Source organism: Acanthochromis polyacanthus, chromosome 10 (genome assembly GCF_021347895.1).
Source record: "Acanthochromis polyacanthus isolate Apoly-LR-REF ecotype Palm Island chromosome 10, KAUST_Apoly_ChrSc, whole genome shotgun sequence".
NCBI classification, from domain to species: domain Eukaryota; kingdom Metazoa; phylum Chordata; class Actinopteri; family Pomacentridae; genus Acanthochromis; species Acanthochromis polyacanthus.
This window is the reverse complement of record NC_067122.1, coordinates 17,184,563-17,209,583: the sequence shown is the minus strand read 5'-3', so window position 1 is coordinate 17,209,583 and position 25,021 is coordinate 17,184,563. Positions and strand designations below refer to the sequence as shown.

The window sequence follows — 25,021 nt, the reverse complement described above, 5'->3', positions numbered from 1 at the left end:
TGTCAACAGGTACATGAATTTTTATTCTTAGCTTTTAGCAGGGATTAAGTGAAATTGAACAATCAGGGAAAATCTGTAACTTAGTTATTGGTTATTATTTGCAATTGAACAATTGAACAAAACACCTGCAAACTAACAGTGAACTGCTCCACAAATTGAAGTTGAAAACTATTTTAATAGTTTTCCTCTTTTTTAACAGTGTAGCAGGATAAATGTCAGATGTTTTTCCCAAGCTGGCAACCTAAAATTCTCTTAATAATCAGTGGTTATTCAGTAACACGACAACCTTTAATAATGGCTGGTTATTGTTTTTTTTTTACTATTAACTGTACTTTCTGGCGACGTTAAGCCGAAGTGGTGCGTAAAAATCAGATTTCTTTCCCAAGACAATGAAGTGTTGTGTGATGGCGTCATAACGGAGCGTAACGTCCCTGACACACTCCCCCCAAACGGACCGCTCTCCACCCCTCTCCCCTTAAATACTTCAGCCCGCAGGAGGAGCACCAGAGCCGGGGAAGCCTGACCCGGACACCATGGAGCGGACAGGTGCGATCACTGCGACTCTGGTGCTTCTGCTGCCGCTGATCTGCTGCTCAGGAGGAGAAACTCAGAAATCTGCTGTCAGAGAATATTACATAGCGGCTGTAGAGATCGGCTGGGACTACATCTACCTGGATGAAACTGACCCAGCGCTCGACCAAAGGTGAACATCTCCATGTTTTATTGAGCCAACATGCTCTGATGTCAGATTCAGACCTAAATCGAAAGTAAAGATTTTAACTAAATCAGAATTAGTATAATTATATTGCATAAGCGTTAAACTAAATTAGATATGAGATTGCAGGTTAAAAACTTGGATAAACCTTTAAAGTTGTTCTAAGTTAATTAGATGAGGTGTGTTGGCATAATAATAATGTTAATTGCACCAACTTAATATTGTGTGTTCATTTAAACTGACATTTCTGCATTTGCTGTTTGAAAAGTAAGTTGAAGTTGAAGAAAACTAACAAAATTAGCTTGGCAACTTTTTTCTTCACCTTCAGTTTAAGATTTCGAGCTCTTACAAACTAAAAAATCTGTCATTTATGCTACCAATTGTTTTGTAATTGGTCATTTGAGTTACCAGGAATTGCACCTCTGAAGAGTTTGTTAGATGAACGTAATTTCATTAAGTTGTCATAAGTTAACAAGATTGATGATGTTGGATTTTATTCTTTTTTCTTTACAGTTCTATTAAATTCTGCTGGGTGTAAGTTTCTTAACAAGGTAATTAAAGTGTTTTCAGGCAGTTTTGTTATAATTTGCTCTCCATTATTTATTTTTTTTAGATGGAGATCCAAAGGCATTCGTCAAAAATACATCAAGGCAGTTTACAGGGAATATACAGACTCCACATACAGTGTTCCTGTGCCAAGACCAGCTTGGACAGGTACTGTAGGTTTCCTCTTCTGATATTCTCTGTATATCACATTTTGTAATCATTTATCAACATCCAAAGACATTCTAGTCAGCATGTTTGCAAGCAACTTCCCAACTAATAATGAGTATGAATACTTTCACCTGCGGTATGGGGCTCATATGTTGGAATCCTTTACAAACTTCATGTCTTCTGGTCACAGGTATTCAAGGTCCGGTGATCGTTGCCCAGGCGGGTGATAGAGTGGTGGTCCACTTCAAGAACCTGGCCTCTCAGCCCTACAGCATCAGCCCCGTAGGAATCACCTACTGGAAACAGTCAGAAGGTCAGAGAGCCGCATGCTGTCAGGAACTTTCTGTTGCGCTCAGTCACAAACTCTATGTTAGTCAACACATTCTGTTCTTCTTGGTCAAGTGGTGAGCAACAGCCTGACTCAGCTTGTTGAATCACTCACTTTTGATGTAAAGTCCAGGTTGTAGATGAGACAGTGGCAAAAAGAAGACAGCTTTGAAGTTCACTGTCCGCCGCTATTGTGACTTAGACTTGTTTTAGTCAAAAGTGAACAAAAGTAGTTTGGGTCAGTTATTCTACAACAGTGTGGCAAATGATTCCAAAATTACAGAGAAATGAGACTGATCTGCCCAATAGTTGCCTCCTCATTCTTTAGAATTTTCAGAGAACGGTTATCATTATCTTGTGTGTGCAGATATTGTGCAGCCTGTCAGTGCCAGTGAGTCATTCTTACATCCTCAGCAGCTTCTCACGAGGATATAAGTGAATATCCCTGACTGAGAAGCTTTTGAGCATTAATACGATCTTTGGGAAGCACTGGCATATGTTGTGATGTTGCCATTGATCCAACAAAGTCGCTTCCCATAAGCTTCCTTGGCTTCACATGGAGCCGATTCCTATAACTGAGATTACCATAATCTGAAAAGCTGCTCCAGGAATGAGACCAAGTAGATCTAAGTACATCGATGTGCAATATTAAGGGTGAAGAAAAGGTTGCTGCCAGCGGGCATGTATGTGTGTGTGCACGTGTCTGAGAGAAGTCTTTATTGCACATTGTTGTGAGTCAGTGCTTCCCATGCATGTGGTTTTGACCACAGCATCCACTACAATCACTTCACTGCTGTTGTTCATTCATTCTGATTTCCACAGTGAAAAAGGCAAACTTAAACAAACATTTCCTGCAATGTCACATGAGGATTTGTTAAAAATTTTTCGTGCATTATCCCCCTAACGTCATCAAAGACCCTGTTTTTCCCTCGAAGGACCGGAGAAAACTTCATACTTTCCATTTTACTACACAGTGACGTCATTCTACCTCCTTGAACCGCTTGCTGCTCTAAGACGAGACAGAAGTAATTTTCCTTTCTTTCCAGGAGCCGGTTATGATGACTCCACAGCAGGCCAGGAGAAGGAGGATGATGCCATCTCTCCTGGAGGATATTATGAGTATGTTTGGGACATCAACTATAAAGACAGTCCCACCCCCAGTGACCCCGACTGTCTCACGTACTCATACTCGTCCCAGGTGGATACAGTCCGAGACGTCAACTCAGGACTCATCGGTGCCCTGCTCATCTGTAAACCAAGTCAGTGTGCTGCGAGTTAATAATGATTGAATGCAACTGTTCTACTGTCTTTGTCTGATTTTCCATATTTTCCAACATTCCATGAGCCAAATGTAGGTGTGAACTGATTTTAACTATTATTTGGGGATTAGAAAAAGAGGTACAGTCATGTAAACTTCTCTGTGAGGTTGTACTTAGATGCTTTAATCTCAATGTTACCATCAGTATGATAATATTCTAACAATGGCAACATGTTGATATTAATCAGATATAATATTTCCAGTGCTTGCCATGTCAGTTTCACACATTTTATTGACATAATTTCACATTATTGAGCTCACACTGCATAAAGTACTGCTGAGGCTGATGTCATTAGTTTTGCAGGTATTTGATCATAAAATGAAGTACTGGTCAAATTGATTCAGTGATGCCACTAGAGAATATAATGTTTATCATTCTGCAGAGGACATGAATGTTGGTATCATATTTAATTTCCCTCACAATCACAAACTTAAATCTGTGCAATGTGTGGGGGAGAAGTTGCATCACAGTCAGTGGGAGTTACCTCCTGACCAACACGTATACCAGACCAAATTCCACTGTAATCCAAACAACTGTTGTGGAGACACTGGTGTGGAGCTGAGTGGTGACCTGACCAGCAGACATCTCTAAGTGTCAGTGCCATCTATAAGGCCAAAACTCCATCTGACACAGACTTAGAGAGAATGTGAAATCATTTTTACATGACAACATGTAGCATTTTCCACCACATAATTCTATTGCAAGCGTAATACCTCCCCCTGCATCACATTTATGTTCTATGTGTTCCCTCAGGTGCCTTCATGGATGGGCAGAGGAAATATCCGGCGTTCGTCCTGCTGTTTGCAGTGTTCGATGAGACCAAGAGCTGGTATGGAGAGGTAGGAGAGCGGTTGAGCAGGGAGAAGTTCAAGAGGAGTGACGGCAGGAAGGAATACCACACCATCAATGGATATGTCAACTCTACGCTACCTGGTAATGAAGCAGTCTGGCTTCGGCAGGGTTGTTCCATGAAGCCGTGCTGTAATGTTAAGTGTTAGTCACGCTGTGGCATCAGTGGCTGTGTTGTGTGTTGTCACAGGAATTTGGCCTCATTTTCCTTCTCTCTCTCTCTCTGTTTGTGTGTGTGTAGGTTTGACAGTGTGTCAGGGCCGCCGTCCTGTGTTTTGGCACATGATTGGAGTGGGCACAGCTCCAGAAATCCACTCCATTCAGTTTCAAGATCACTCTTTGCAGGTAATTTAGGGCACATGAAAAAATGTCACAGCAAACTAATTTAAAGTTTGGAAGAGATATTTTAGTTCACTCAACTAGATATTTTACTCATTAACATAAAATTGATTAAGAAATAAATTGAATGCAACTCTTGTCTCACTAGTCTGTCAAAATCAGACCTAAAATATTAATGATAAGTTCAGTATAACAATAAAGAAAAATTCGTGCTACTTCCTGACTTCTTCTTTGCTGTGCTTAAACTACACTGAATTCAACAGCAGAAGTAGAATAACACTAATACCATGAAACTGTGCTTGTTATCCACCTGGGCTTTGCTTTGAAAAGCTTTGTGAAAGAGCTGCAGTCATAGCCTAGCCACGCTAGACAACCCACGGCAACAAATTTAATTCTCTGCCAGGGTGGGTCTAGTTACCCTCGGTAAGCCTCGAGGTTGGATGCTCCTAAAACTGGCTGACGAATCACCATGAAGTGTAGAGTCAGAAGGCGGCCGTAACTAAGTGACGACAGAGGCGCGACGATTCTGACAGAAACAACCGGAAACAACTAGCCGAGCCGCGCTAGACAACCCACCGCAACGAATTTAATTCTCTGCCAGGGTCGACAACAAAAACGACAACAGTCATTGAGCTCCAATAGCACCGACTCTGAATAATCTTTCTGTTAAAATGTCTGTAATATACTTGAGCTTCACCCATTGACTGTATAAATAAAGCTTCACCGAACTCCCGCATCCTCTGATTTCTGGCGCTCTAGGAACTACGTCAGCCTATTCGTTGCGCTGATTGGTTGTATACCTACCCAACTGCTGCAGAGTGATTTGAAAGACAACCTTTTAGCCTGCCTCCCTCCCTGTCGAGAGTTCCTAGACCCTTGTGTCTTCAGACCTGGGTCTAGCGCGGCTAGGCTACTGCAGTCATTCAGTGGTTAAAAAAAATAAAATGTTTTAATAACGTTAGATGTTAGACTTTATGTGTTTTGGAAAACATCATATAAATAAAGCGGATTATTGTTTTACATGATTATGTTCAAATCCAGTGTATTGGATTTGTTTTTGTCAGGTACTGAGCCATCGTAAAGTTACAGTGGAGGTGACCCCTATGACCTTCATCACTGCGGAAATGAGAGCCACTTCAGCAGGACGCTTCCTCATCAACTGTCAGATAAATTCTCATCATCATGGTAAGAAAGACCCGATCAGAAATGCACAAATCTAAAGTTATCTGTGTCCCTAAAATTAAATTGTAACTGTCTATTTGCACTGTTTCTTCCCACAGATGGCATGAACGCATTGTTCAATGTGGAGAAATGCCCTGAGCCCGTCACTCCGCCGGTGCCTGACGTGCGTCAAGTCAAACAAAATTATGATGAAGACTACTATGATGATTTGTTCAATTTTCAACCCAAGAAGCCACAAGTTCAAGCCAGAGCGAGCAGAGGACAGCAGTCCAAAACCTGGGTGCATTACATCGCTGCTGAAGAGGTCACCTGGGACTACGCTCCTCATCTGGAACCCACAGACAGGTAGGAAAAACAAGGAATGAGGAAGAAGAAGAAGAACAGAGAGGTCGATGCTGAACTGATGAGAGTTAAATTGATTCTTTTCTCTTTGCTACATCAGCAATTTGCAGTCCAAATATCTGCCTGCTGCTCCCCATCACCTCGACTACAAGTATAAAAAGGTTGTGTATGCGGAGTACACAGACGGATCTTTTACTCAGAGGAAAAATCCTGACAACACACTGCTGGGTCCAATTCTGAAAGGAAAAGTCAATGATCAGTTGCATGTGAGTGAAGCAAATTTCAGAAAACAGAGTATATGTTATATAACAAATCTGACCGAAAAACAAATAAAATAGTCACAGTCAAGTGCAGAGCGAAATTTATACAGTGCTGTGTTTATGCAGTGGCTCTTTGAATGACTTTCTTATTGATTACCCATTGATCTGAATTGTTTCCAGATCATTTTTAGAAACCTGGCCAGTCATCCTTTCAATATCTTCCCCAATGGACTCACCAAGATCATTCCACTGCAGAAGACCACGAATGGTAAGCTTCAGCATGGATATTAACAAAGCAGTCTAAACTAATGGCTTTCAATTTAGATGCAGGTGAAATGTCCGTATGTTCTTTAATGTGGCATTTTTCCAAGTGAAACAAATGGAATGGAGTTTCATCATTTCAAGAACAATTTTCAAATTGTCCATAAGTTACTGCAATAAACTTGAACAGATTACTAAGATGATGGTGTTTCTAGTTTGTTGGTGAGTTCCTGGCAAAGACAAGCAATAGATGATAAATGGCTTCAATTCAGCAAACAGAGGATGAGGAGATTATTAATTAAACCTCATTTTAACTATGCTAGTCCTGTCTTAGCTAGTCACGTGTTGTTTTTCATGACAAGAATCAGCTGAGCTATTTATACACCCCAGAGTGCAAGATAAATCATGAAAACCGGAACTGGATGTATCTTTCTCTCCATCATTAAAGGCATTGTGTGTAGACTGTAGTAAAAGACTGAATTTGTTAGTTTGAACTGATTCCCACTAATCTCATCCTCAAATTTTATTCAAATTTAAATGAACAGCTGCACAGCAGGACTTGCGCTCAATGGGAGTTCCACCGAATGGGACGTTTGGCTACATTTGGTCGCTAACAACAGATGACGGGCCGTTGGAGGAAGATCCTCCATGTCTGACCCAACTGTATCAAAGCACTGTGTCCCTGGAGAAGGACTTGGCCTCTGGTCTGGTGGGCACACTGCTCATCTGCAAGTCTGACACCATCGATGTCAGAGGAAACCTGGTGAGAAGAAGGCTAGCGTGTGCCAAGCTTCAGACGTACAGCTTAACATGTGCTAAATTAATATGAAATTTTGTTTTTATTTCATTCTGTTGCTGCCTGCAGTTGGGACCAGACAAGAAGTTCAGCCTTGTATTTGCTGTGTTTGATGAGAACAGAAGTTGGTACTTTGACGAAAACATGCAGCAGTCCAACCAAAAGTCCTTCAACATCACTGACCCTGAATTCTATAACTCAAATGTCATTTACAGTAAGTTGCATTTTTACTTTTACTTCTTCCTAATGCTTGTTAGTGGAATTATAACCATTTTTGAACACTGCAAGAGAATCATTTGAAGTTAACCAAAAACATGCTGTCTTTGAATTTCCCTCCCCTTCCTGCAGGTGTAAATGGCATCATGTTTAGTCAGCGTCAGTTTGTGATGTGTCAGACTGATGTCCCCTTTTGGCATGTAGCTAACGTGGGGGCCCAAAGTGATTTCCTCTCTGTCTACTTCACCGGAAACCTATTTCAGTACCAAGGCAGTTACCGGTCTGTCCTCACCCTCTTCCCAATGACTGCTGTGACTGTTCCCATGGAGACCGAGCTGATTGGTAGGATGTCACAGAGAAACTTTTACAATTATTTTCTCAGAGAAGAAGACATTAGGTGCTTTAATGGCACAAAACATTGCTAATGACAGTGTAATGTGATGCATAAATGTGATAAACTTGTTGCTTTTTTGGAGCATTGAGTGTTTTCTAGTGTACTACCTGGTCATTTGGTATTTGGCTTACATGGATAGCAGTAGGACATTTCTGACATGCATCTGTTACCACCACCCTCACATGAGTCAAATTCAGTCTCACTTTTCCCTCCTTGAAGGTGAGTGGGAGATCAGTGCTTTTGATGGCAGCCTCAAGAGCCGAGGGATGAGCATCCGTTACACCGTTCGTCCCTGCAACAATGCAGGTCTCCCTTTAGCTGATCATGATGACGACGATGATGATATCTCCGACTATTTTGATAAGTTGGATTTTGGGCCAAGAGGATTCAGACCTCAAAATCGTACAATGTTGGTTCGAGTGTGCAACAATACTCAGTCAGTAAACATTTCTGGTCAAAATGACACTCAAACTGAGGGGACTGGGGAAGCATGTCAGCTGAGGAAAGTTACAGTAACGTCAGCGGAAGAAGGGAAATCTCCGTTAGAGGGAGGAATCCCTCAGGATATCTTGGATGACATCGAGAAAGATGATGAGTTGACAGCTCCTCAGAATCAGACAGAGCCGTTGGAAAACAGAGGCAGCAGACTGAGAAGACAGACTGATGGAAACTGGACAGATGGAGATGTAAGTTCTGGAGCTTTTGAAGATGCAGGAACTACAATAACGTCTGTAGTAGAAGTCACGGAAAATATTACTGACAGTGAGGCTGAAGTGAAGCGGGAGGTAAAGAGTGAAATGCCAAGTAAAGCGAATGCAACTACAGTAGGACTTGAAGAGAGCAACGAGATCTTATTGGGCAGCGAACCACTGCTGAGTGAGGAGTTCTCAACTGTAGAATTAAGCAATTTAGAAGACATGGACCAAAACTTATTACCACAAAACAACGTTAAGATGGAACCTGAGAAACTTACAGATGCTGTGATGGGTCTGAAACCCAACTTCACTGCTGCCAACACCAATACAACAAGGATGGATCTGTCTCTCGAGTATGATGACTACAATCAGGAGGTACTATCATCTGATGTTTTAAGTACATATACTTCCAAATGGCACAAACAAAAACACTCTCCTCTCACCACACTAAATGCAAAATTTCATTTACAGATGAACGGCACATCAGAAATATTCGGCACCAATTCCATTAACCCTCGCTCTGGTGGTGGCCCCCATGGCCATTTTTACTACATTGCAGCAGAGGAGATCACCTGGGACTATGGCATCAGAAAACCACATCAGCTCATTCAACCCAGGTAGAAACAGTGTTTCATCCAAGTTACCAAGCAGAAATTCAAAGGAACTGTTCAACATTTTGGGAAATAGTCTTGTTTGCTTCCTTGCATTCTTACTATGACAACTGAACACTAATGTTTCTTATATTTGTATAAGCTCAAAACAAAGACTGAAAGTAGGAAGAACCGCTGTCCTTACTTCACCCAAACTTACAAAACAAGAAAATGTTGCAAACAATGTTGGAATGGTTTTAAGCAAAAATGGTGAAAACAAGCACCTCACAAAAAACGTGTCTATAACAACCCAGCTAGAATTATTTGTTCCAAAACTGTTCTGAGACAGTTTGACAAAGTTCTAGTAATGTTTTTAGTGGGTGATTTTCTTTTACTTCCTAGAATGTTCTTCATTATGGCTGGAAAAAGTTCTGTAAAGATGCTTGAAAAAAATACATTTGCAGAATATTGCATTGAGAACATTCTTCCTTTGTTATGGTATGACATTCTTTTAACTTTTTATGGAAGATTGTTCTGTATGTATTCTCTCAACAACATCTTCAGACAATTACAGGTAAAATCTTCCATCTTTGTTAGCATGTCACATTCATTTGTCATCGTACAACCTGACAACCTGACAACATCCTCCGAATGTTCCAGTTATTATATTTAACATCAAACCAACATTATCTGGAATGAGGAATAACCTTAGAACATTAGAACAAAAATGTTTTCTTTAAAATATTGTTAGAACTTGTGGTTAATGATAGCCAATGTTGTGGGAACTTTGCCCGCTTGCTGGGAAAGCTCAATTGATTGTCCAAGAAATGTTAAGTGACACTGATAGTAGACTGTACTGTCTCAGAATAAATGTACTCTGACTGATGAATAATTTTCTTCTATAAGAGAGATGCGTCGAGGCATGAGGAAGTTCCTGCCGGAGTACAAGAAGGTGGTGTTTCGAGCCTACGAAGATGAACGCTTCCTAAAACCCGTCAACAGAGGAGAGCTTGAGGAACACCTGGGAATTATGGGACCGTTCATCAGAACCAAGATTGATGATGTGCTCACTGTAAGCGTTACTATACCTAAGCAAATCAAAATAATAGTTTTTCTGCAGCCCCAGTAACTACTACCCCTTTCACAAGCTGTAGTTGAACCCAAATGCTTTGGTGTTGCACTGGTGAAGTTATGACCCCAGCTGTGTCTGCTTTTGTGAAAACTCTCTCTTTATTGCTGTCTTGTCCCTCTTTGTCTTATTCTAGGTGATATTTAAGAACAAAGCACAGAGACCTTACTCCTTTCACCTTCACGGAGTCTATGACCGCAGTCAGGGGGCCGGCGTTGCCCAAACCAGTTCTTCCTCTGCCCCACCAGGAGTACCAGGAGAACCTGTACCTCCTGGGGAAGCCCGGACATATAATTGGAAAGTAACCCGAAAGCAAGGACCCACTGACCCCAAATTTGATTGCAAGACCGGAGCTTACTACTCCACTGTGGACAAGGTCTGCACAGGTCTTCACTTGTAGCCCATTCCAGTTTATATTCCTTGCATATTTTGCATGTTTATCTATAGCAGCATAGTGTTGTAGTTGCTTTTACCTCACAGCTGTTTGTTTTTTTTTTCTCCAAGAAATTAAAATGGCAATCAAAGAAACATTTTCCATTTTAATTTTAAAGTTAATATGTATATTTTATTACTATTTTCTAGGAGAGAGACCTTCACTCCGGTCTGATCGGTCCACTGGTGATCTGTAAGTCTGATACACTCAAAACTAATGGGAAGGCACAGCAAGACCTTCGGGAGTTTTCCCTTCTGTTCCACACCTTTGATGAAACTAAAAGCTGGTACCTGGAAGAAAACCTGCAGCGATACTGTGCCCCGCCATGCCAGGTCAACACAGAAGACCCCTGGTATCACACCAGCAATAAGTTTGCAGGTACAGATTAAAGGGCTGATTGCTTTTGTCAGATTTGTTGCTGCTGATTTCATGCCATACTTTTTCACAGAAATAATGCCAATATTTTTCCTTAGCTATAAACGGTTATGTGGCGGAGACTCTCCCTGGTTTAAGGGTAGCTCAGCGCCAACTTGTCAGGTGGCACCTCCTGAATGTAGGAAGCGACAGAGAGTACCACGCTGTGCACTTCCATGGTTTGCCGTTTACGGTTCACGCTCAACAGGAACATCGTATGGGCGTCTACAGCCTCTTTCCTGGTAAATGTCTGCACACATTTGTCTTTATATACACACGTGGACAAAATTGTTGGTACCCCTCAGTTAAAGAAGGAAAAACCCACAATTCTCACTGAAATCACTTGAAACTCACAAAAGTAACAATAAATAAAAATTTATTGAAAATTAAATAATCAAAAACAGCCATTACTTTTGAATTGTTGATTAACATAATTATTTAAAAAAGCAAACTAATGAAACAGGCCTGGACAAAAATGATGGTACCTCTATAAAAGATTGAAAACTATTTGACCAGAGTGACATGATTAACTCAGGTGTGTCATTTAATTGACATCACAGGTGTTTCCAAACTCATAATCAGTCAGTCTGCCTATTTAAAGGGAGACAAGTAGTCACCCTGCTGTTTGGTGAAAAGGTGTGTACCACACTGAACATGGACAACAGAAAGCGAAGGAGAGAATTGTCCCAGGACATCCAAAAAATATTATAGACAAACATCTTAAAGGTAAAGGCTATAAGACCATCTCTAAACAGCTTGAAGTTCCTGTGACAACAGTGGCTCATATTATTCAGAAGTTCAAGACCCACGGGACAGTAGCCAACCTCCCTGGACGTGGCTGCAAGAGGAAAATTGATGACAAATTGAAGAGACGGATCGTTCGAATTGTATCCAAAGAGCCCAGAGCAACCTCCAAAGAAATTAAAGGTGAACTCCAAGGCCAAGGTACATCAGTGTCAGATCGCACCATTCGTCGTTGTTTGAGCCAAAGTGGACTTCATGGGAGACGACCAAGGAGGACACCACTGCTGAAAAAAACTCATAAAAAAGCGAGAGTGGAATTTGCAAAAATGCATGTTGACAAGCCACAAAGCTTCTGGGAGAATGTCCTTTGGACAGATGAGACCAAACTGGAGCTTTTTGGTAAGGCACATCAACTCTATGTTCATAGACTCAAAAACCAAGCATACGAAGAAAAGAACACTGTCCCTACGGTGAAACATGGAGGAGGCTCAGTAATGTTTTGGGGCTGCTTTGCTGCATCTGGCACAGGGTGTCTTGAAAGTGTGCAAGGTACGATGAAATCTGAAGACTATCAAGGCATTCTGGAGAGAAATGTGCTGCCTAGTGTCAGAAAGCTTGGTCTCAGTCGCAGGTCATGGGTCTTCCAACAGGACAACAATCCAAAACACACAGCCAAAAACACCCAAGAATGGCTGAGAGAAAAGCGTTGGACTATTCTAAAGTGGCCTTCTATGAGCCCAGATCTGAATCCCATTGAACATATGTGGAAGGAGCTGAAACATGCCATGTGGAGAAGACACCCATCAAACCTGAGACAACTGGAGCTGTTTGCTCATGAGGAGTGGGCCAAAATACCTGTTGACAGCTGCAGAACGCTCATTGACAAATACAGAAATCGTTTAATTGCAGTGATTGCCTCAAAAGGTTGTGCAACAAAATATTAAGTTATGGGTACCATCATTTTTGTCCAGCCCTATTTCATTAGTTTGTTTTTTTAAATAATTATGTTAATCAACAATTCAAAAGTGATGGCTGATTTTGATTATTTAATTTTCAATAAATTTTTATTTATTGTTACTTTTGTGAGTTTCAAGTGATTTCAGTGAGAATTGTGGGTTTTTCCTTCTTTAACTGAGGGGTACCAACAATTTTGTCCACGTGTGTACCTTTTAACCTTTCTCTTTCACTTCTCTCAGATTCTGTCACTTTCTGTCACATAATAATACATGGTCTGTAAAGACATGCGTGCACACAGAAAACATAACCAGATGCTGCAGATGTGTTAGTGTCAGTGATGGTATCATCCCCAGCAGATGACTCCAAACAACCATATGGTTGCTATTAGTGAATGTGATCTCATTTAGACCGTAATGACATCTTCAGTGGCAAGATTGTGTTCCACAAAAATGACTGTGTGTTTAAACAAATTGATCTGAACCACAAACTTTTATTTCATATCAAGAGAGTTTTGTGACTCCCTGGTGGACAATTTTCCTTGTAATAAAAATGGAATGGGAAAGTGAATCATTTAATTGAAGGAATGTATCTGAGGTGGAACAAAACAAAGGCTTTTTATTTGTTTCCTTGGTTATGTAACTGTATTCTTGTTTTAAGTGCTGTTTCGTACATTGTGTTTCTCCAATCATCCATCTATTCCTCCCTTCTCAAGGCGTATTTGGCACAGTTGAGATGGAACCCCCCACGGTTGGCACATGGCTGGTGGAGTGCTCAATAGGAGACAACCAGCTGGCTGGTATGAGGGCTAAACTGATGGTCTATAATCCAGGTAGGTGCATGTTTCCCATATCTATGAACGATGTTCTTTATAATTTATACAGGGTGATATATAAATAGTCTGACTCACCTAGTGTAGCCTGCAAGTATCCAAGGTGTATTTTAGGGAGTGTTCTCGTCCCCTTCCATGATCTGCATGTTAACTTTTCAAAAATCTGCTTTGTTACAGGAAAAAGCAACTTACATGCTAAAAATGGCAGGTTTTTCCAAAGATTTGGATCATGCAGATAAATAGATATATTTTGAATTACAAATAAATTAAGGACATAATTCAGCTAAGCCCAGGATGCAGCAACAGTACGACTGCAAAATAGTGCAGGGGTACTGTTGCTGCATTCTGGGCTTAGCAGCTTCATTAAGACTCTCAGAAAATGGAACATGCTAAACACAACAATAAATTTCCCCCGCTGTGACATCAATAAAGGTTTAATCTATCTAAACATTTGTATCTTAATTTAATAGCTCCACAAACTGTAACCACGGTATGCTACCATCTTTGAATAACACACTGATGTTAAATGTCAGTTGTTAGCATGCGTGCAAACTGCAGGTGTGTTTTGAAGCTGACATTAGCATTTTAATTATTAAATTCATCTCTTTGGGTTTGTTAATGTGCATGCCATATAGAGTCGGACAAGTTCTAACTGCACAGAACTTCAAACCTTTTGACCTGTTGCAACATACCTATTATGTCGACACCAGTATTAGTTTCACTTCTCTCCCTATAAAAATATTAAGAAGTGAAGAATAGCAAAGTTGTTTCGGTTTTTGGTACTTTTTATGTTCTTTTTAATTGTGTAATAAGTGTATAGACACTCTGTAAAACCTACAATCACATCACTTTTTTGTATGTCATCCCAATGTATGAATAATGTCATAGGATTTTCCCACAATTTCCACACTGTAAAGAATTTAGTTGGTAATTTATGGTGGGGCTTTATTTCTAATGCAGACTTCCCATGTTACTTAGATATCTGAGGTTGCATCAGTTACAGAAATGTCAAAACAAACAATATAATATTCCCTGCACTATATTCTATCAAAATATCCTGCTCAGATGAAATTTGAAATGTATGAGATGAAATCTCATGTCATTGACATTTCAGGGTGTGTCATGCGACTGGGAATGAAATCAGGGTGGATCGAAGATTCCCAGATCACAGCATCAGATCACATAGGTAAGGCAGCAGTAGTTTTTCTTACCTTTACTTGAATAAACACAGCAAGAGGCCTTGTAATACCTGTCAATATTAAAAGAGCAGAAGGGCTTACTACAAGTATCGAGTCCAATACTTCAGTTTTGTGGCCACCAGCAGCTTTATGAAATCTGAAAGTCGGGAAATTGCCCACAATGAGATGGATTATAACCATGTTTCCACTGCTGTGTCCAGACAGCTGGGAGCCTTCGCTGGCGAGGCTGGATCAGTCCGGTTATATCAATGCCTGGATGGGCAGAAACAGCAAGTCATGGATACAGGTTAGATGTACAGCTTTCTTAGCTTTTACACTGAATCTGCTACAGTGAGTGGTGTCCTAATGCTCTTGTTAAAGCAAGATCTGAGTCAGTCTTGAAATAAATCACATCAGTATTCTGTTTTTAATGTGAATGTGCCTGTGTGTGTTATCAGGTTGACCTTCAGAGGCCCACTCTGCTGCATGGTCTGTTAACACAGGGAGTACGGTCTAAGCTGAGGGACCACTACATCACATTCTTCACAGTGTCCTACAGCCTAGACCAGGAGTCTTGGACCACTTACATTGGAAATAACACCAGGCAAACCAGTGTATGTCCACATGGTGCATATCTGATACAGCTAGAGTTGCCATATGACACTAATTAGATGTTAAATCTTCTGGAAATTAATTCCCAGCATTGCAGAAGCTGAACCTAGGACACAGGCAGTTGTAGGACATGCAACTCCCAGATGATAAAGAGAATAGAGTTCAAGACATACGGCATGGAATAAATATTAATGTGAAATTATTCATCATGAAATATTCCGTGGGGAAAAAGCTCCATCAAGTCGCATTTTTTCTTGTATTCTCAAGGAAGAATATTGAGCTATTCACCAGAGCTGATGACTAAACGTACTTTAAATTCCAATTCCGATCTCCTTACAAACAAATTCAGTTGACTACATAGTTTTTGCAGCTTCTTTATAAAACAGATTTTCTAACCTCCGACCAACCTCCCATTTGTGTTGAGTGTCTTGTGGCGAAAGTTTCTTGTGCAGAAAACTGCACAAATCACATTTATAAAATGATAGTGGCTGCATAACCACGGCATGATACTGCATTACCCTATAAAATAAATACAGTAAAGGCACCAAATTGTTTATTGTAATGTGCTGTCTATCTCAAGCAGATGCTAAGGCTCAGAAATGTGTAAATCAACACAAAAACCTTGGGCTGTGATTTGGAGAATGCTTAGAAGTTATTCATTTGTACAGCAGTCGTAGAAAAATGTGCCATTTTACAAACCTGACCCTAGTCGATTTGTTTGGCTCTGTATAGCGCTTTCGTGGCAACAGGGACAGCTCCAGGGTGAAAGAAAACCGCTTCTTTCCGCCACTGGTGGCTCGCTACATCAGGATTCATCCATACCAATTTGTGCAGAGGCCTGCTCTACGACTGGAGCTGCTGGGTTGCGACCTCAACAGTGAGTTATGCCAACAGTAGCGCAATTGATCTCAGCGTTGTTCTACTGCATGAAAGTGCTGAGAATAACTCTGCGTATTTGTTTGTGTGTGTGACCAGGCTGCTCTTTCCCCCTTGGACTCCAGAGACAGCTCAATGACACCAGTTTTAAGGCCTCCTCACATTATTCGTCTCTGCTGCGTAGCTGGAAGCCGAACCTCGCCCGTCTCCATCTGGAAGGCAGTGCCAACGCTTGGAGGCCAAAGGTGGACATGCACACATTCATTTACGTGTCACATACAGAATATTCTGCACGCAATTCAGATTTACTACACAGACAAAGCTACATGTGTATGGAAGAACAGTCAAACAGTCTGTCCTGCCATTAGCTTGTTTTGTGGTGTTTTGTATAACATGACTTGATCTAATAGGTTTAAAACTAGTCAATAGTCTGACTAAAGATGTCAACACTGACAGCAAATGACGTGTAATATAGTGGGTGAAGTTATTTTGGTCACACTTGTCGAGTGTGGGAAGAGAATATGTAGAAAGGAGGAGTAACATTTTTCGCAAAATGAGTAATAACATTTCTGTAACAGGCGTGCACTGGGTTGTACTCAGGGAAAATATTGAGTAACAAAGGAAAACAGAGGGCCAGAAAGAGAACTACAGTGGTTCGACAGCTTCTCTCTGACCTCAAGTATATTTGGATAATCAAAGGGGGAAGAACATTTGAATGCTGATTTGTTGGTTTTGGAACATTATAGTCCCATGGAATGTCGTAAAGGTGTGTGTGGAAGGTGACCCTGACTCTATCCAAGATGCAGTTCAGACAAACAAATCCTGTTTGTCTCTGCTAGTTCAGTTGGATTAATGGGGAAATCTGCCATCAAATACAGACTTAAAACAACCACTCAAATACAAAGAAAAGTGACAAAATACACATCAGCATTTCCATACTGCCTGTAAAACAAAGTTGGATTGCAAGAAAGTTGGATTTTACTTCTGTGTCGCGTTTTGCTGACCCTCATCAGTTTTACTGTCCTATCTTACAAAGTCATGCTTAATTTATCCCACAAATTAAAGAGTACTCTGTTCTACACCTTACTTATCTGGTGTTCAGTTGATCTTTGAGCTCTGAGGTTTAACCAGTGAAAAAAGATGTAGTAATGTTTGACAAACACATCATTTTTACCATGTCTGAATCTTATACTCTTAAAAACACGTTAACAAACTTCTTTTAAATGTCTCAACAACACTCACACTGTGATAGGACCCTGTGATGTGCATAATAAGGCTTATTAACCTTTCACTCTGCTTCCTGTCTCCTCTTATTATATTGGAATGTAGTTTCTCATTTCCTCCTCCTCAACCTATCATTTTCACACTTCGCAGCAGTAGAGGTGTGATTTGTTCTTCTGGCAAACTGTTGAGCTGTTATTTAAGGTCACGCAGCACTTGTGAGCTGTGGGCCAAAGTCAACAACTGTGATCTAATTATTATCTAGAACAGTGTCCTAAAAGACTGCAAAGGCCTGAACGAATGACTTAAAGCTCCCATACGGTGAAAATCCATTTCTATTGCATTTTGTGGTTGTTATACACTGAGGCGTAAAATAAAAGCTGTTAAGGTATGAAGATACTTCTGCCATTCCTCAAGATCCTCTACAAGTAGTTAGACTCACAGCTTTACAAGGAAATGCAAATTTAGTTCAGATGCTATTACGCCTGACTAACCAATAATCACCGGCTCTGAAGCAGACATCATGTTCTCTCTAAAGGCAAAAGAAACAGCAGCAACTCAACAGTTCTCAAAACAAAACAGTCTATTTTGAAGAGGCCCAAACCATGAGTTATGCATATGAGATTTTGATTATTTTTGCAGAAAATGGGCACAATGTGAGATCTTTAATATTCAGTTTAAACATGTTTTTAACATCCTTTGAGTCTGAGCATTGATCATTTATGCATCGTTCAGTTTTGTCGTTGTTCTCAAAATTAGTCAAAACAGGAACATTTCCTGCAAATGTGCCACAGGATACAGAATATACTTTTTTTTCCTTTGCTTATATAATTGTGAAAGACTTCATTTTGGGATTTTCAAATTTGGAGCAGAAAATTCGTGCTTTGCTGCTCGTGTCACTAGGTTCTATCTTTCTTTTTGTTTTGGTTGGACTTTTCCCGTTGCCAACCTTTCCTCTTTCCTTATCAGTTCAAACCTGACGTTTTCCACGAATGAGGAGTAAAGGAAGTAGATTTCATCTGGTTTTAGTCAGAGGAGGAGGAAGATCCACTGCCAGAAGCAGTTCCAAGTTTACAAGTTTCCTAGTTGCCTTAGAGTGGGAGAGAAAGTGGGTAGTGTTCTTTTTGGCAGTGTCGACATCTGCTTTGTCTACTTCGAGACAGCTCAGAAGTCTCTATCTGCAATTAGCATTTTTAAGTTTTATTTTACGAATTATACTACAAACTTTTAAATTTCTGGTCCTGTTATTTGCTAATCACATGTACTTCTGCACACAATGTGATGCAGTTCTCAGTCATTGTTTTGTGAGAAAACCTCCTTAATTTCTTCCTACTATCAGGAAACCCTAGTCTAGCAGTTTGTTTCCCCCCCCCCCTCCATCTGAATATTTTCCGTGCTGCTAACTGACGGTGTTTCCTCTGCCCTCCCCATCTCAGAACAACAACCCCCATGAGTGGCTGCAGGTTGACTTGGGGAAAGTCCGGCGCATCACAGGGGTCATCACCCAAGGAGCTCGATCACTGCTGACCCAAATGATGGTGACCGAGTTCTCAGTCACCTTCAGTCCTGATGGGCAGTCATGGAGCAGTGTGTTAGAGGAGAACTCCCAAAGAGAGAAGGTATATGTAGTGCACAAATAATGAGTGTTTTGCAGTAAAAGAAAGCTTGCGTCAGGACTTCCAGGGAATCCAGATTCCTACCTGACTACAGCTGTATAAAACAGGCTATAAAACGGCATTGACTACAGTTCTGTGCTTGTTTCATTTCTTCCCACAATTAATCAGGAATGCACAGGGTGTAACCTACCTCAGAGTTTCCCATACTATTACACAGGTAGATGAGTCATTCTGTATTATGAAGCTGAACTAAAGAATCCAATTAAAGTGTCTTCAGACAGTTTCCAAGATTTGGTTTAAGCCTGATTCTGGACTAAAAGTGAAATTCAATGAAGATCTCCACTACATAACAGTTTCTAGTTTAGGACAAGGCTTATCTGTCTGGGAAAGGGAGTATGTAGGTTGAATGCTGGTATGAACTGAAAAAGCCAGATCAGTGGAAGCAGCAGAAGGCCTGTATGTGGAGATTTATCGAATGCATCCTGCTTGTATTCATCTGCTAACCTCTCCTCCTGCTTTACTGTTTCTTCACTTCTCTTCAGATCTTTACCGGAAACAACGATCCAGATGAGGAAGCCCTCAATGTTTTCAATCCTCCTCTGTTCGGACGCTTCCTCCGAATCCACCCGCGGGGCTGGATCAACGACATCGCCCTGCGGCTGGAGGTGCTCGGATGCGACACTCAGCAGGGAATCTGAAACAGAAACCAGCAGCAGCATAAAGCAGCGTTTCAGTAGCAGTGAAGGATTTTTAAAGTTTTTGATTTCAAGTCTTGATAAATTAAAATTTGTTATGCAGAGCACTTGTTGAACTTTCTGAAGCTATTTCTTCTGCAACCACAACTTTGTTTACATTTTCACCTTTTTTTCGTTTGCCAATGCAGTGTGCTATTTAACCATTCCCCTACTGTTGTTCAAAGATTATTTTTGTTGTATAGGACGATTATATTTGAGGTCAGGAAAATGGATGTAATATGTTGATGTATAAGAATATTTAGTTTAAAAAGCCAGTTTTAGTTGAGCTACACAGTATTTATGTATTTGCACACAGCTATGCCAACTACAAAGCTAACTTTATGAATGTAAGCCTGTGTAAATATTTGAGTCTCAGATGGATGAATATAGTTTGGCTGGTTGTTATATATCATTGGAAGACAATGTATTTTTGTGCTTTATTTGAGTTCTAATAAACAATGTAATGGAATTTCACTGGCATTTATTGCATAACTCTACTAACATACTGATACAAAGACACATAGCTGAAAGTTCAGCACTTTGTGCCGCTCTTCATTTCCAAAGATGTAACACTTTCCTTTCCCTTTTCTCCCTTCTTTCCAGTCCATTATCCCTGTTTTTTCTAAATGTTCCCGGCATGTTATTTTATCTTATCCACCTCCTCCAGAACCTCCTGGCAGAAACAATGAACAGCGCTGCTCCATTGTTGTTCTGTTAAAATATGCAGTTGTGTTAAACAGGAGAAAAACAAGTTTGAGGATAAAACGATTAAGCTGGACAACTGGTGGGGAAATGTTAAGATCAACAAGGTGTGTGCGTGCCTTTGTCAAAGTTGTATCTCTTGGTTTGGAGCGTGAGTGTTTGTAGGTCCAACCAACCCTTTATCACTTCGGTATCAGCCAGGAAGTTTCCAGGCTGGAGGGGGGGTTGTGTTTTATTTGGAGGACAGAGTAATACTGGACAGGACATGCGTTGGCAGAGATGTGGCACGAACACTTCAAACTTTATCTCTCTGAAAACAATAAGAGGCCGCCTGTAATCTGAAAAACAGACAGAGCACCTGTACACATCTCCAGGAGGATAACAGCCGATACACACAATCTAAACCAAATGAAGCAGACGCTGTGGCCTGCAGCCCAGGTACCATCAGCTATCGGCTGCTCAGACTGTGTTCGCAGCATGTGAAAGAAGCAACTATAACAAATACAGACCGGTACAGGGTAGCCTGAACATAAGGGCTGTAGTGATGGGAATTCCAGCTCTTTTAAGAGAGCCGGTTCTTACGGCTCGGCACGTTGCAGGCTGTGGCAGCTGCTGCTGGGTAGCTGCAGTGTTCAGATAGGTGTGTGACCAAAAGGGACCTTGAAAAAAGTTTAACTAGAGCGTTCTAATGACATATTTGTCCAGTACATAACCAAGCGATTTTTTGTCTGAGTGGAAAAAACAGCTCATGTAGTTGTGCTCCACATTTCAGGAGAAGACCACATTTAGAAGTGTAAATACCACAGTACACCAAAGTTATAAAAGTACTATTTTCCACCACTGTGGTTAACACAGTTGCTGTCTGTACCAGATAGAGTAACACAAATACAGCTTGGTGATCATCGTGATCTGGCACATTGTGACTACTTGAAAATTTAACTCTCACAGTCTCAAAAAAAGGTCACAGATGCACTGTTTTGCTTGGAGGCTGGAGCCCTGTTGTAGACACTGCAGCAGCAGCAACAGTTGCAGTAGACAAACTGACACTTTCATTAGTAGCAGGTCCACTTGCTTGTATTTTTAACAGTTGTAATGTTCCTGGTTACTTGTAGGGCCTGCTTGATACGAGACTTTCACCTTAAATACTCTACACTCTGCCTTTGCATTGTCGATCTAATTGAAATACATACAAATTTTACTGCAGTCACTCATGTTCTCGCCTTTCCAGCGTGTTGTCTCTGTAGCATTCTCTCTCTCTAAGAGAACAGACAAAAATATTAATATAGAGAGAGAGGGGGAAGAAAGAGCTCTGGCTTCCAGGCAAGAGCCGGCTCCAATCGTTCACCTCAAAGAGCCGGCTCCATAAGCTGTTTCATTTGCGACCGACATATCACTATAGAGGGCTGCTTTAGAGCTCAAATAACAATGCAGAGGATTTTACATAACAGCTCCAAATTTTGTAAAAACTATGCATCTTTCCCTACATAATTGGTTTTAGTTTTATATTTCACCTTAATGCAGTCTTGCAGAGTGCTACTTTACACAGTTAATTCAAAACAGAGAAACACATTTCATTACAGATTATGTGATAATTTTTTTTTCCTTATTACTGTTGATCATTTCCAGTCTATATAATCTCAGAAAACAGTGGAGATTTTGGATCTTCACACTGCATGTTGCACGTAACAATCATATAAAAGCAAAGCAGAAAAGCAGAATGGTGTCATGTTTAAAAACTTATAACCAGAAATTGGCATTTTTGTCAGATGAAGAATTTAAGTGATAAATTGTTGTTGATTAACATTTTGCCAATAAGTAACTTTAAATAAATTTGTTAAAGCACAGCATGGAATTTGTATGACACACTGGAAGTATAATGTACTGTACATCTGAGGAAACATTTTCACTCTTACTGTGACTTTTCATTTAATTTACTGACAAAATGCACTGCATGGTAGTGAAATTATATATTTAGTGCTATTTACTTGTTAATAAAAACTTGACCTTTAACCTCCATGCTAATGTGCTATGTGAATCACTGACAGGAGTGACAAGCAGTAATTGGTATTTTTGTGGGATGAAGAATTTAGGGGATGAGTTTATTGCTAAAGATGTTGTCAATCAGCAACTGTAAAAGATATATACATATATCAATATAAATTTATATTTATCTATCTATAAATATATGTATATTGTTATCATTTAGGATAATATAAGGACTCAAGTCAACGGAATATGCAGCACTGGCTCAGACATTTTGATGTAGAAATGTTACATATTATTCCTTTAAACAGATAATATTTTCAACTCTAAGACAGATGGAGGTAGACCAACTTCATAGATAGGATTACTGTCCATCAGAAACCTGCTTGAAAGTAGAATATTCATGTAATTCTTTTCTCAGAATCTATAATGAAGTATTTGCCTGTCTCAAATAAGTTTCAGATCTTGTAAATTAATTTGATATTTTTTTTCTCCTTTGTCTGCATTCATTCTCATTGTTTAACTCCACAGAAGGGGTGTCAAGATTTTATGAGATTAATGCATATTGTAGTCTTGCAGCCAAATAGTTTAATATTTATTGCATGTGTGTGACCATGATCAGCCCTCCCTGAAAGCTAAGCTGATATTCTTAATTTGAATTCCCCATTATGAGCCAAGGAGGGCAGTGCTACACCTCAGTGATGTGCAGGGGAAACAAAGGCAGGACAGGACGAAACAGAATGAACAGGGATAGGATCTAACAAGCGGTGGTATTACAACTGGAGTGTCAGGTGTTGTGTTATTCCCGACTACTAATTACCCATCAATAAAACAAAAAACAATCAATAAATAAATAAACAAACAGTATTGAACACCATAGTTGTGGATGTCTTGACAGTATAGAATAGAATAGGCCAGAAGAGGATACTAGTGAAAGAGAGACTGAGTTTAGTGTAGAGACTTCGGAGAGAGTCTCAGCACATACTGGTGGGTCCCATCATTTGTCTACCATGGGACTTGACAGGAGCTGGCAAGACCTGATCAAACATTGCAAGTATGAAGGACCCCGAAGCCCAGAACAGCTATCACGGCAAGGCAGGGCCAAGCCAACAGGGGCCACAGGGGCCACCGTGAACCACACGGACCCCGAGAACAAGAGGGAGCAGCTACCGACAACCCCAGCGCACCAAGACCGACCCAGGCTGCCCACGGCACAAGGACCCACCCGCCAAGCCCCAACCACACCCGCCCCAGCCCCCACCAGAACCCCACACCCCACCCACACCCACACATTCATTTGAGACCTTACTTGAAATATAGAAAAGCAGTGGTTGCCTCGAAAGAAGGAAGTAAATCTAAAACATTTCTGTGGCAAATTTGAGCTTCTACTCTGATGCAAAAATTTGCCACAACCAATAAAGACAAAGTAACAGAAAGGTCCTTGGACAAATGTTTCTTTATCTTTTCTTTACTCAAGGAATGTTGGTATTTTCACAAGTCATCCTGTTAGAAATCATCAAAATTTTGTTAGTCACGTTAGGAGGAAATTATTGATATTTAAAAATTAAAACTGCTAAAGCCTCATGATGACTCAGATCTGAAATTTCCAGATTTAACCAATTCAAGATGGGGACTTTTAGATTGTCTGAGAAGGTGGAACTCATAGAGTGATTGCCTCACTTTCCTTCACAATGGCAGTTTATTGAAATCTGTGTCTGTGTGAGCTGCTTTTCATAAAGCGGCAGGAAGGAAAATTGTGTGACCCAACTGACACCAAAATGACCACAGTTTTATCACCCACCCTTACATCAATGTCCTGCCTTCATGTTGAGGCCCCACAGATAGATAAGAAGAAAAAGAAAACAGAAGTGGTCTTTTCTTCTTCCTCTTTTCTTCTTCTTGGTGGCATTTACGACATCTTAAAGTGGCAACATGTGTGACTGCATGTTTTGTTCCATGTTAAACAGAAGTGTAACAATAGAATACAGTAGAACTATAATCCCTTGTACATCTGAAGAAAAATTTTCACTCTTGCTATAATTTTCCATGCATCTTACAAGAAAAATCTTCTGCATAGTAGCAAAATTATGTATTTAGCAGCATTTACTTACTAATAAAGACAGCTTGACCTTTAGCCTCCACACTAGCATGTTGTGTGAAATGAAATGTTAAACACCAGCAATAGTTTCTGTCAGTGACGGGACGCAAAAAGTTAATTTGTCCAAGTAAAACTGCGATTTGCCAAGAACACGAATCAGCGCCTTCTTGGAAGAGAACAGTTTATACTCTCTTGTTAATATTTAAGAACTGCAGTGAGCAATCTATTGTTCAGCAGTTCACGTGCAGCTTCAGCAGTTTCCGTTGTGACGACAACAGTTAAACTTTTCTGACACAATCACTGAAAACCCTCATGAACATCATGAAATTTTACAGGAAATTTGAAAGTAAAAGCCAGAGTGTACAGAATTAATAGACTCAAGATATACTGTTGAAAGTCTGATTAGATCCTAACAGGGAGTAATTAGTTAAATACTCTAAAAAAAAAAAAAAAACTATTTTCTGTGGCAGGAGTTCAATCACTGCATTTGGTCTGC

General features: G+C 40.4%; 1 protein-coding gene and 1 long non-coding RNA gene across 2 annotated transcripts in view; one reads left to right on the top strand and one right to left on the bottom strand.

Moving 5' to 3' along the window:
- LOC110964859 (uncharacterized) overlaps positions 1 to 19,683 on the bottom strand; it is a 34,203-nt gene extending 14,520 nt beyond the window's left edge. Inside the window, exons 1-2 of the long non-coding RNA XR_002596621.2 lie at positions 19,559 to 19,683; positions 1,561 to 1,725 (exon numbers count right to left, since the gene is read on the bottom strand). This is a non-coding gene — a long non-coding RNA (uncharacterized LOC110964859). The remainder of the gene's footprint in view (positions 1 to 1,560; positions 1,726 to 19,558) is intronic.
- On the top strand, positions 217 to 20,211 carry f8 (coagulation factor VIII, procoagulant component). The gene is made up of 27 exons (XM_022213695.2): positions 217 to 703; positions 1,329 to 1,429; positions 1,620 to 1,742; positions 2,803 to 3,015; positions 3,829 to 4,008; positions 4,166 to 4,269; positions 5,328 to 5,448; positions 5,544 to 5,790; positions 5,888 to 6,053; positions 6,228 to 6,315; positions 6,854 to 7,071; positions 7,174 to 7,318; positions 7,453 to 7,662; positions 7,934 to 8,784; positions 8,881 to 9,026; positions 9,906 to 10,071; positions 10,265 to 10,504; positions 10,711 to 10,939; positions 11,035 to 11,217; positions 13,389 to 13,505; positions 14,620 to 14,691; positions 14,905 to 14,990; positions 15,142 to 15,297; positions 16,028 to 16,172; positions 16,271 to 16,416; positions 18,829 to 19,011; positions 19,551 to 20,211. Exons 1-27 carry the CDS (start codon positions 534 to 536, stop codon positions 19,704 to 19,706), a joined length of 4,962 nt encoding a protein of 1,653 aa, XP_022069387.2. The 5' UTR covers positions 217 to 533; the 3' UTR covers positions 19,707 to 20,211.
- Positions 20,212 to 25,021: the final 4,810 nt, after the last annotated feature.

Coding starts and splice junctions, on each gene's coding strand:
- f8 (XM_022213695.2), top strand. CDS start 534: ATGGAGCGGACAGGTGCGATCACTGCGACTCTGGTGCTTCTGCTGCCG. Junction 4,270..5,327: donor TTCAAGATCACTCTTTGCAG/GTAATTTAGGGC, acceptor TGTTTTTGTCAG/GTACTGAGCCATCGTAAAGT. Junction 6,054..6,227: donor AAGTCAATGATCAGTTGCAT/GTGAGTGAAGCA, acceptor AATTGTTTCCAG/ATCATTTTTAGAAACCTGGC.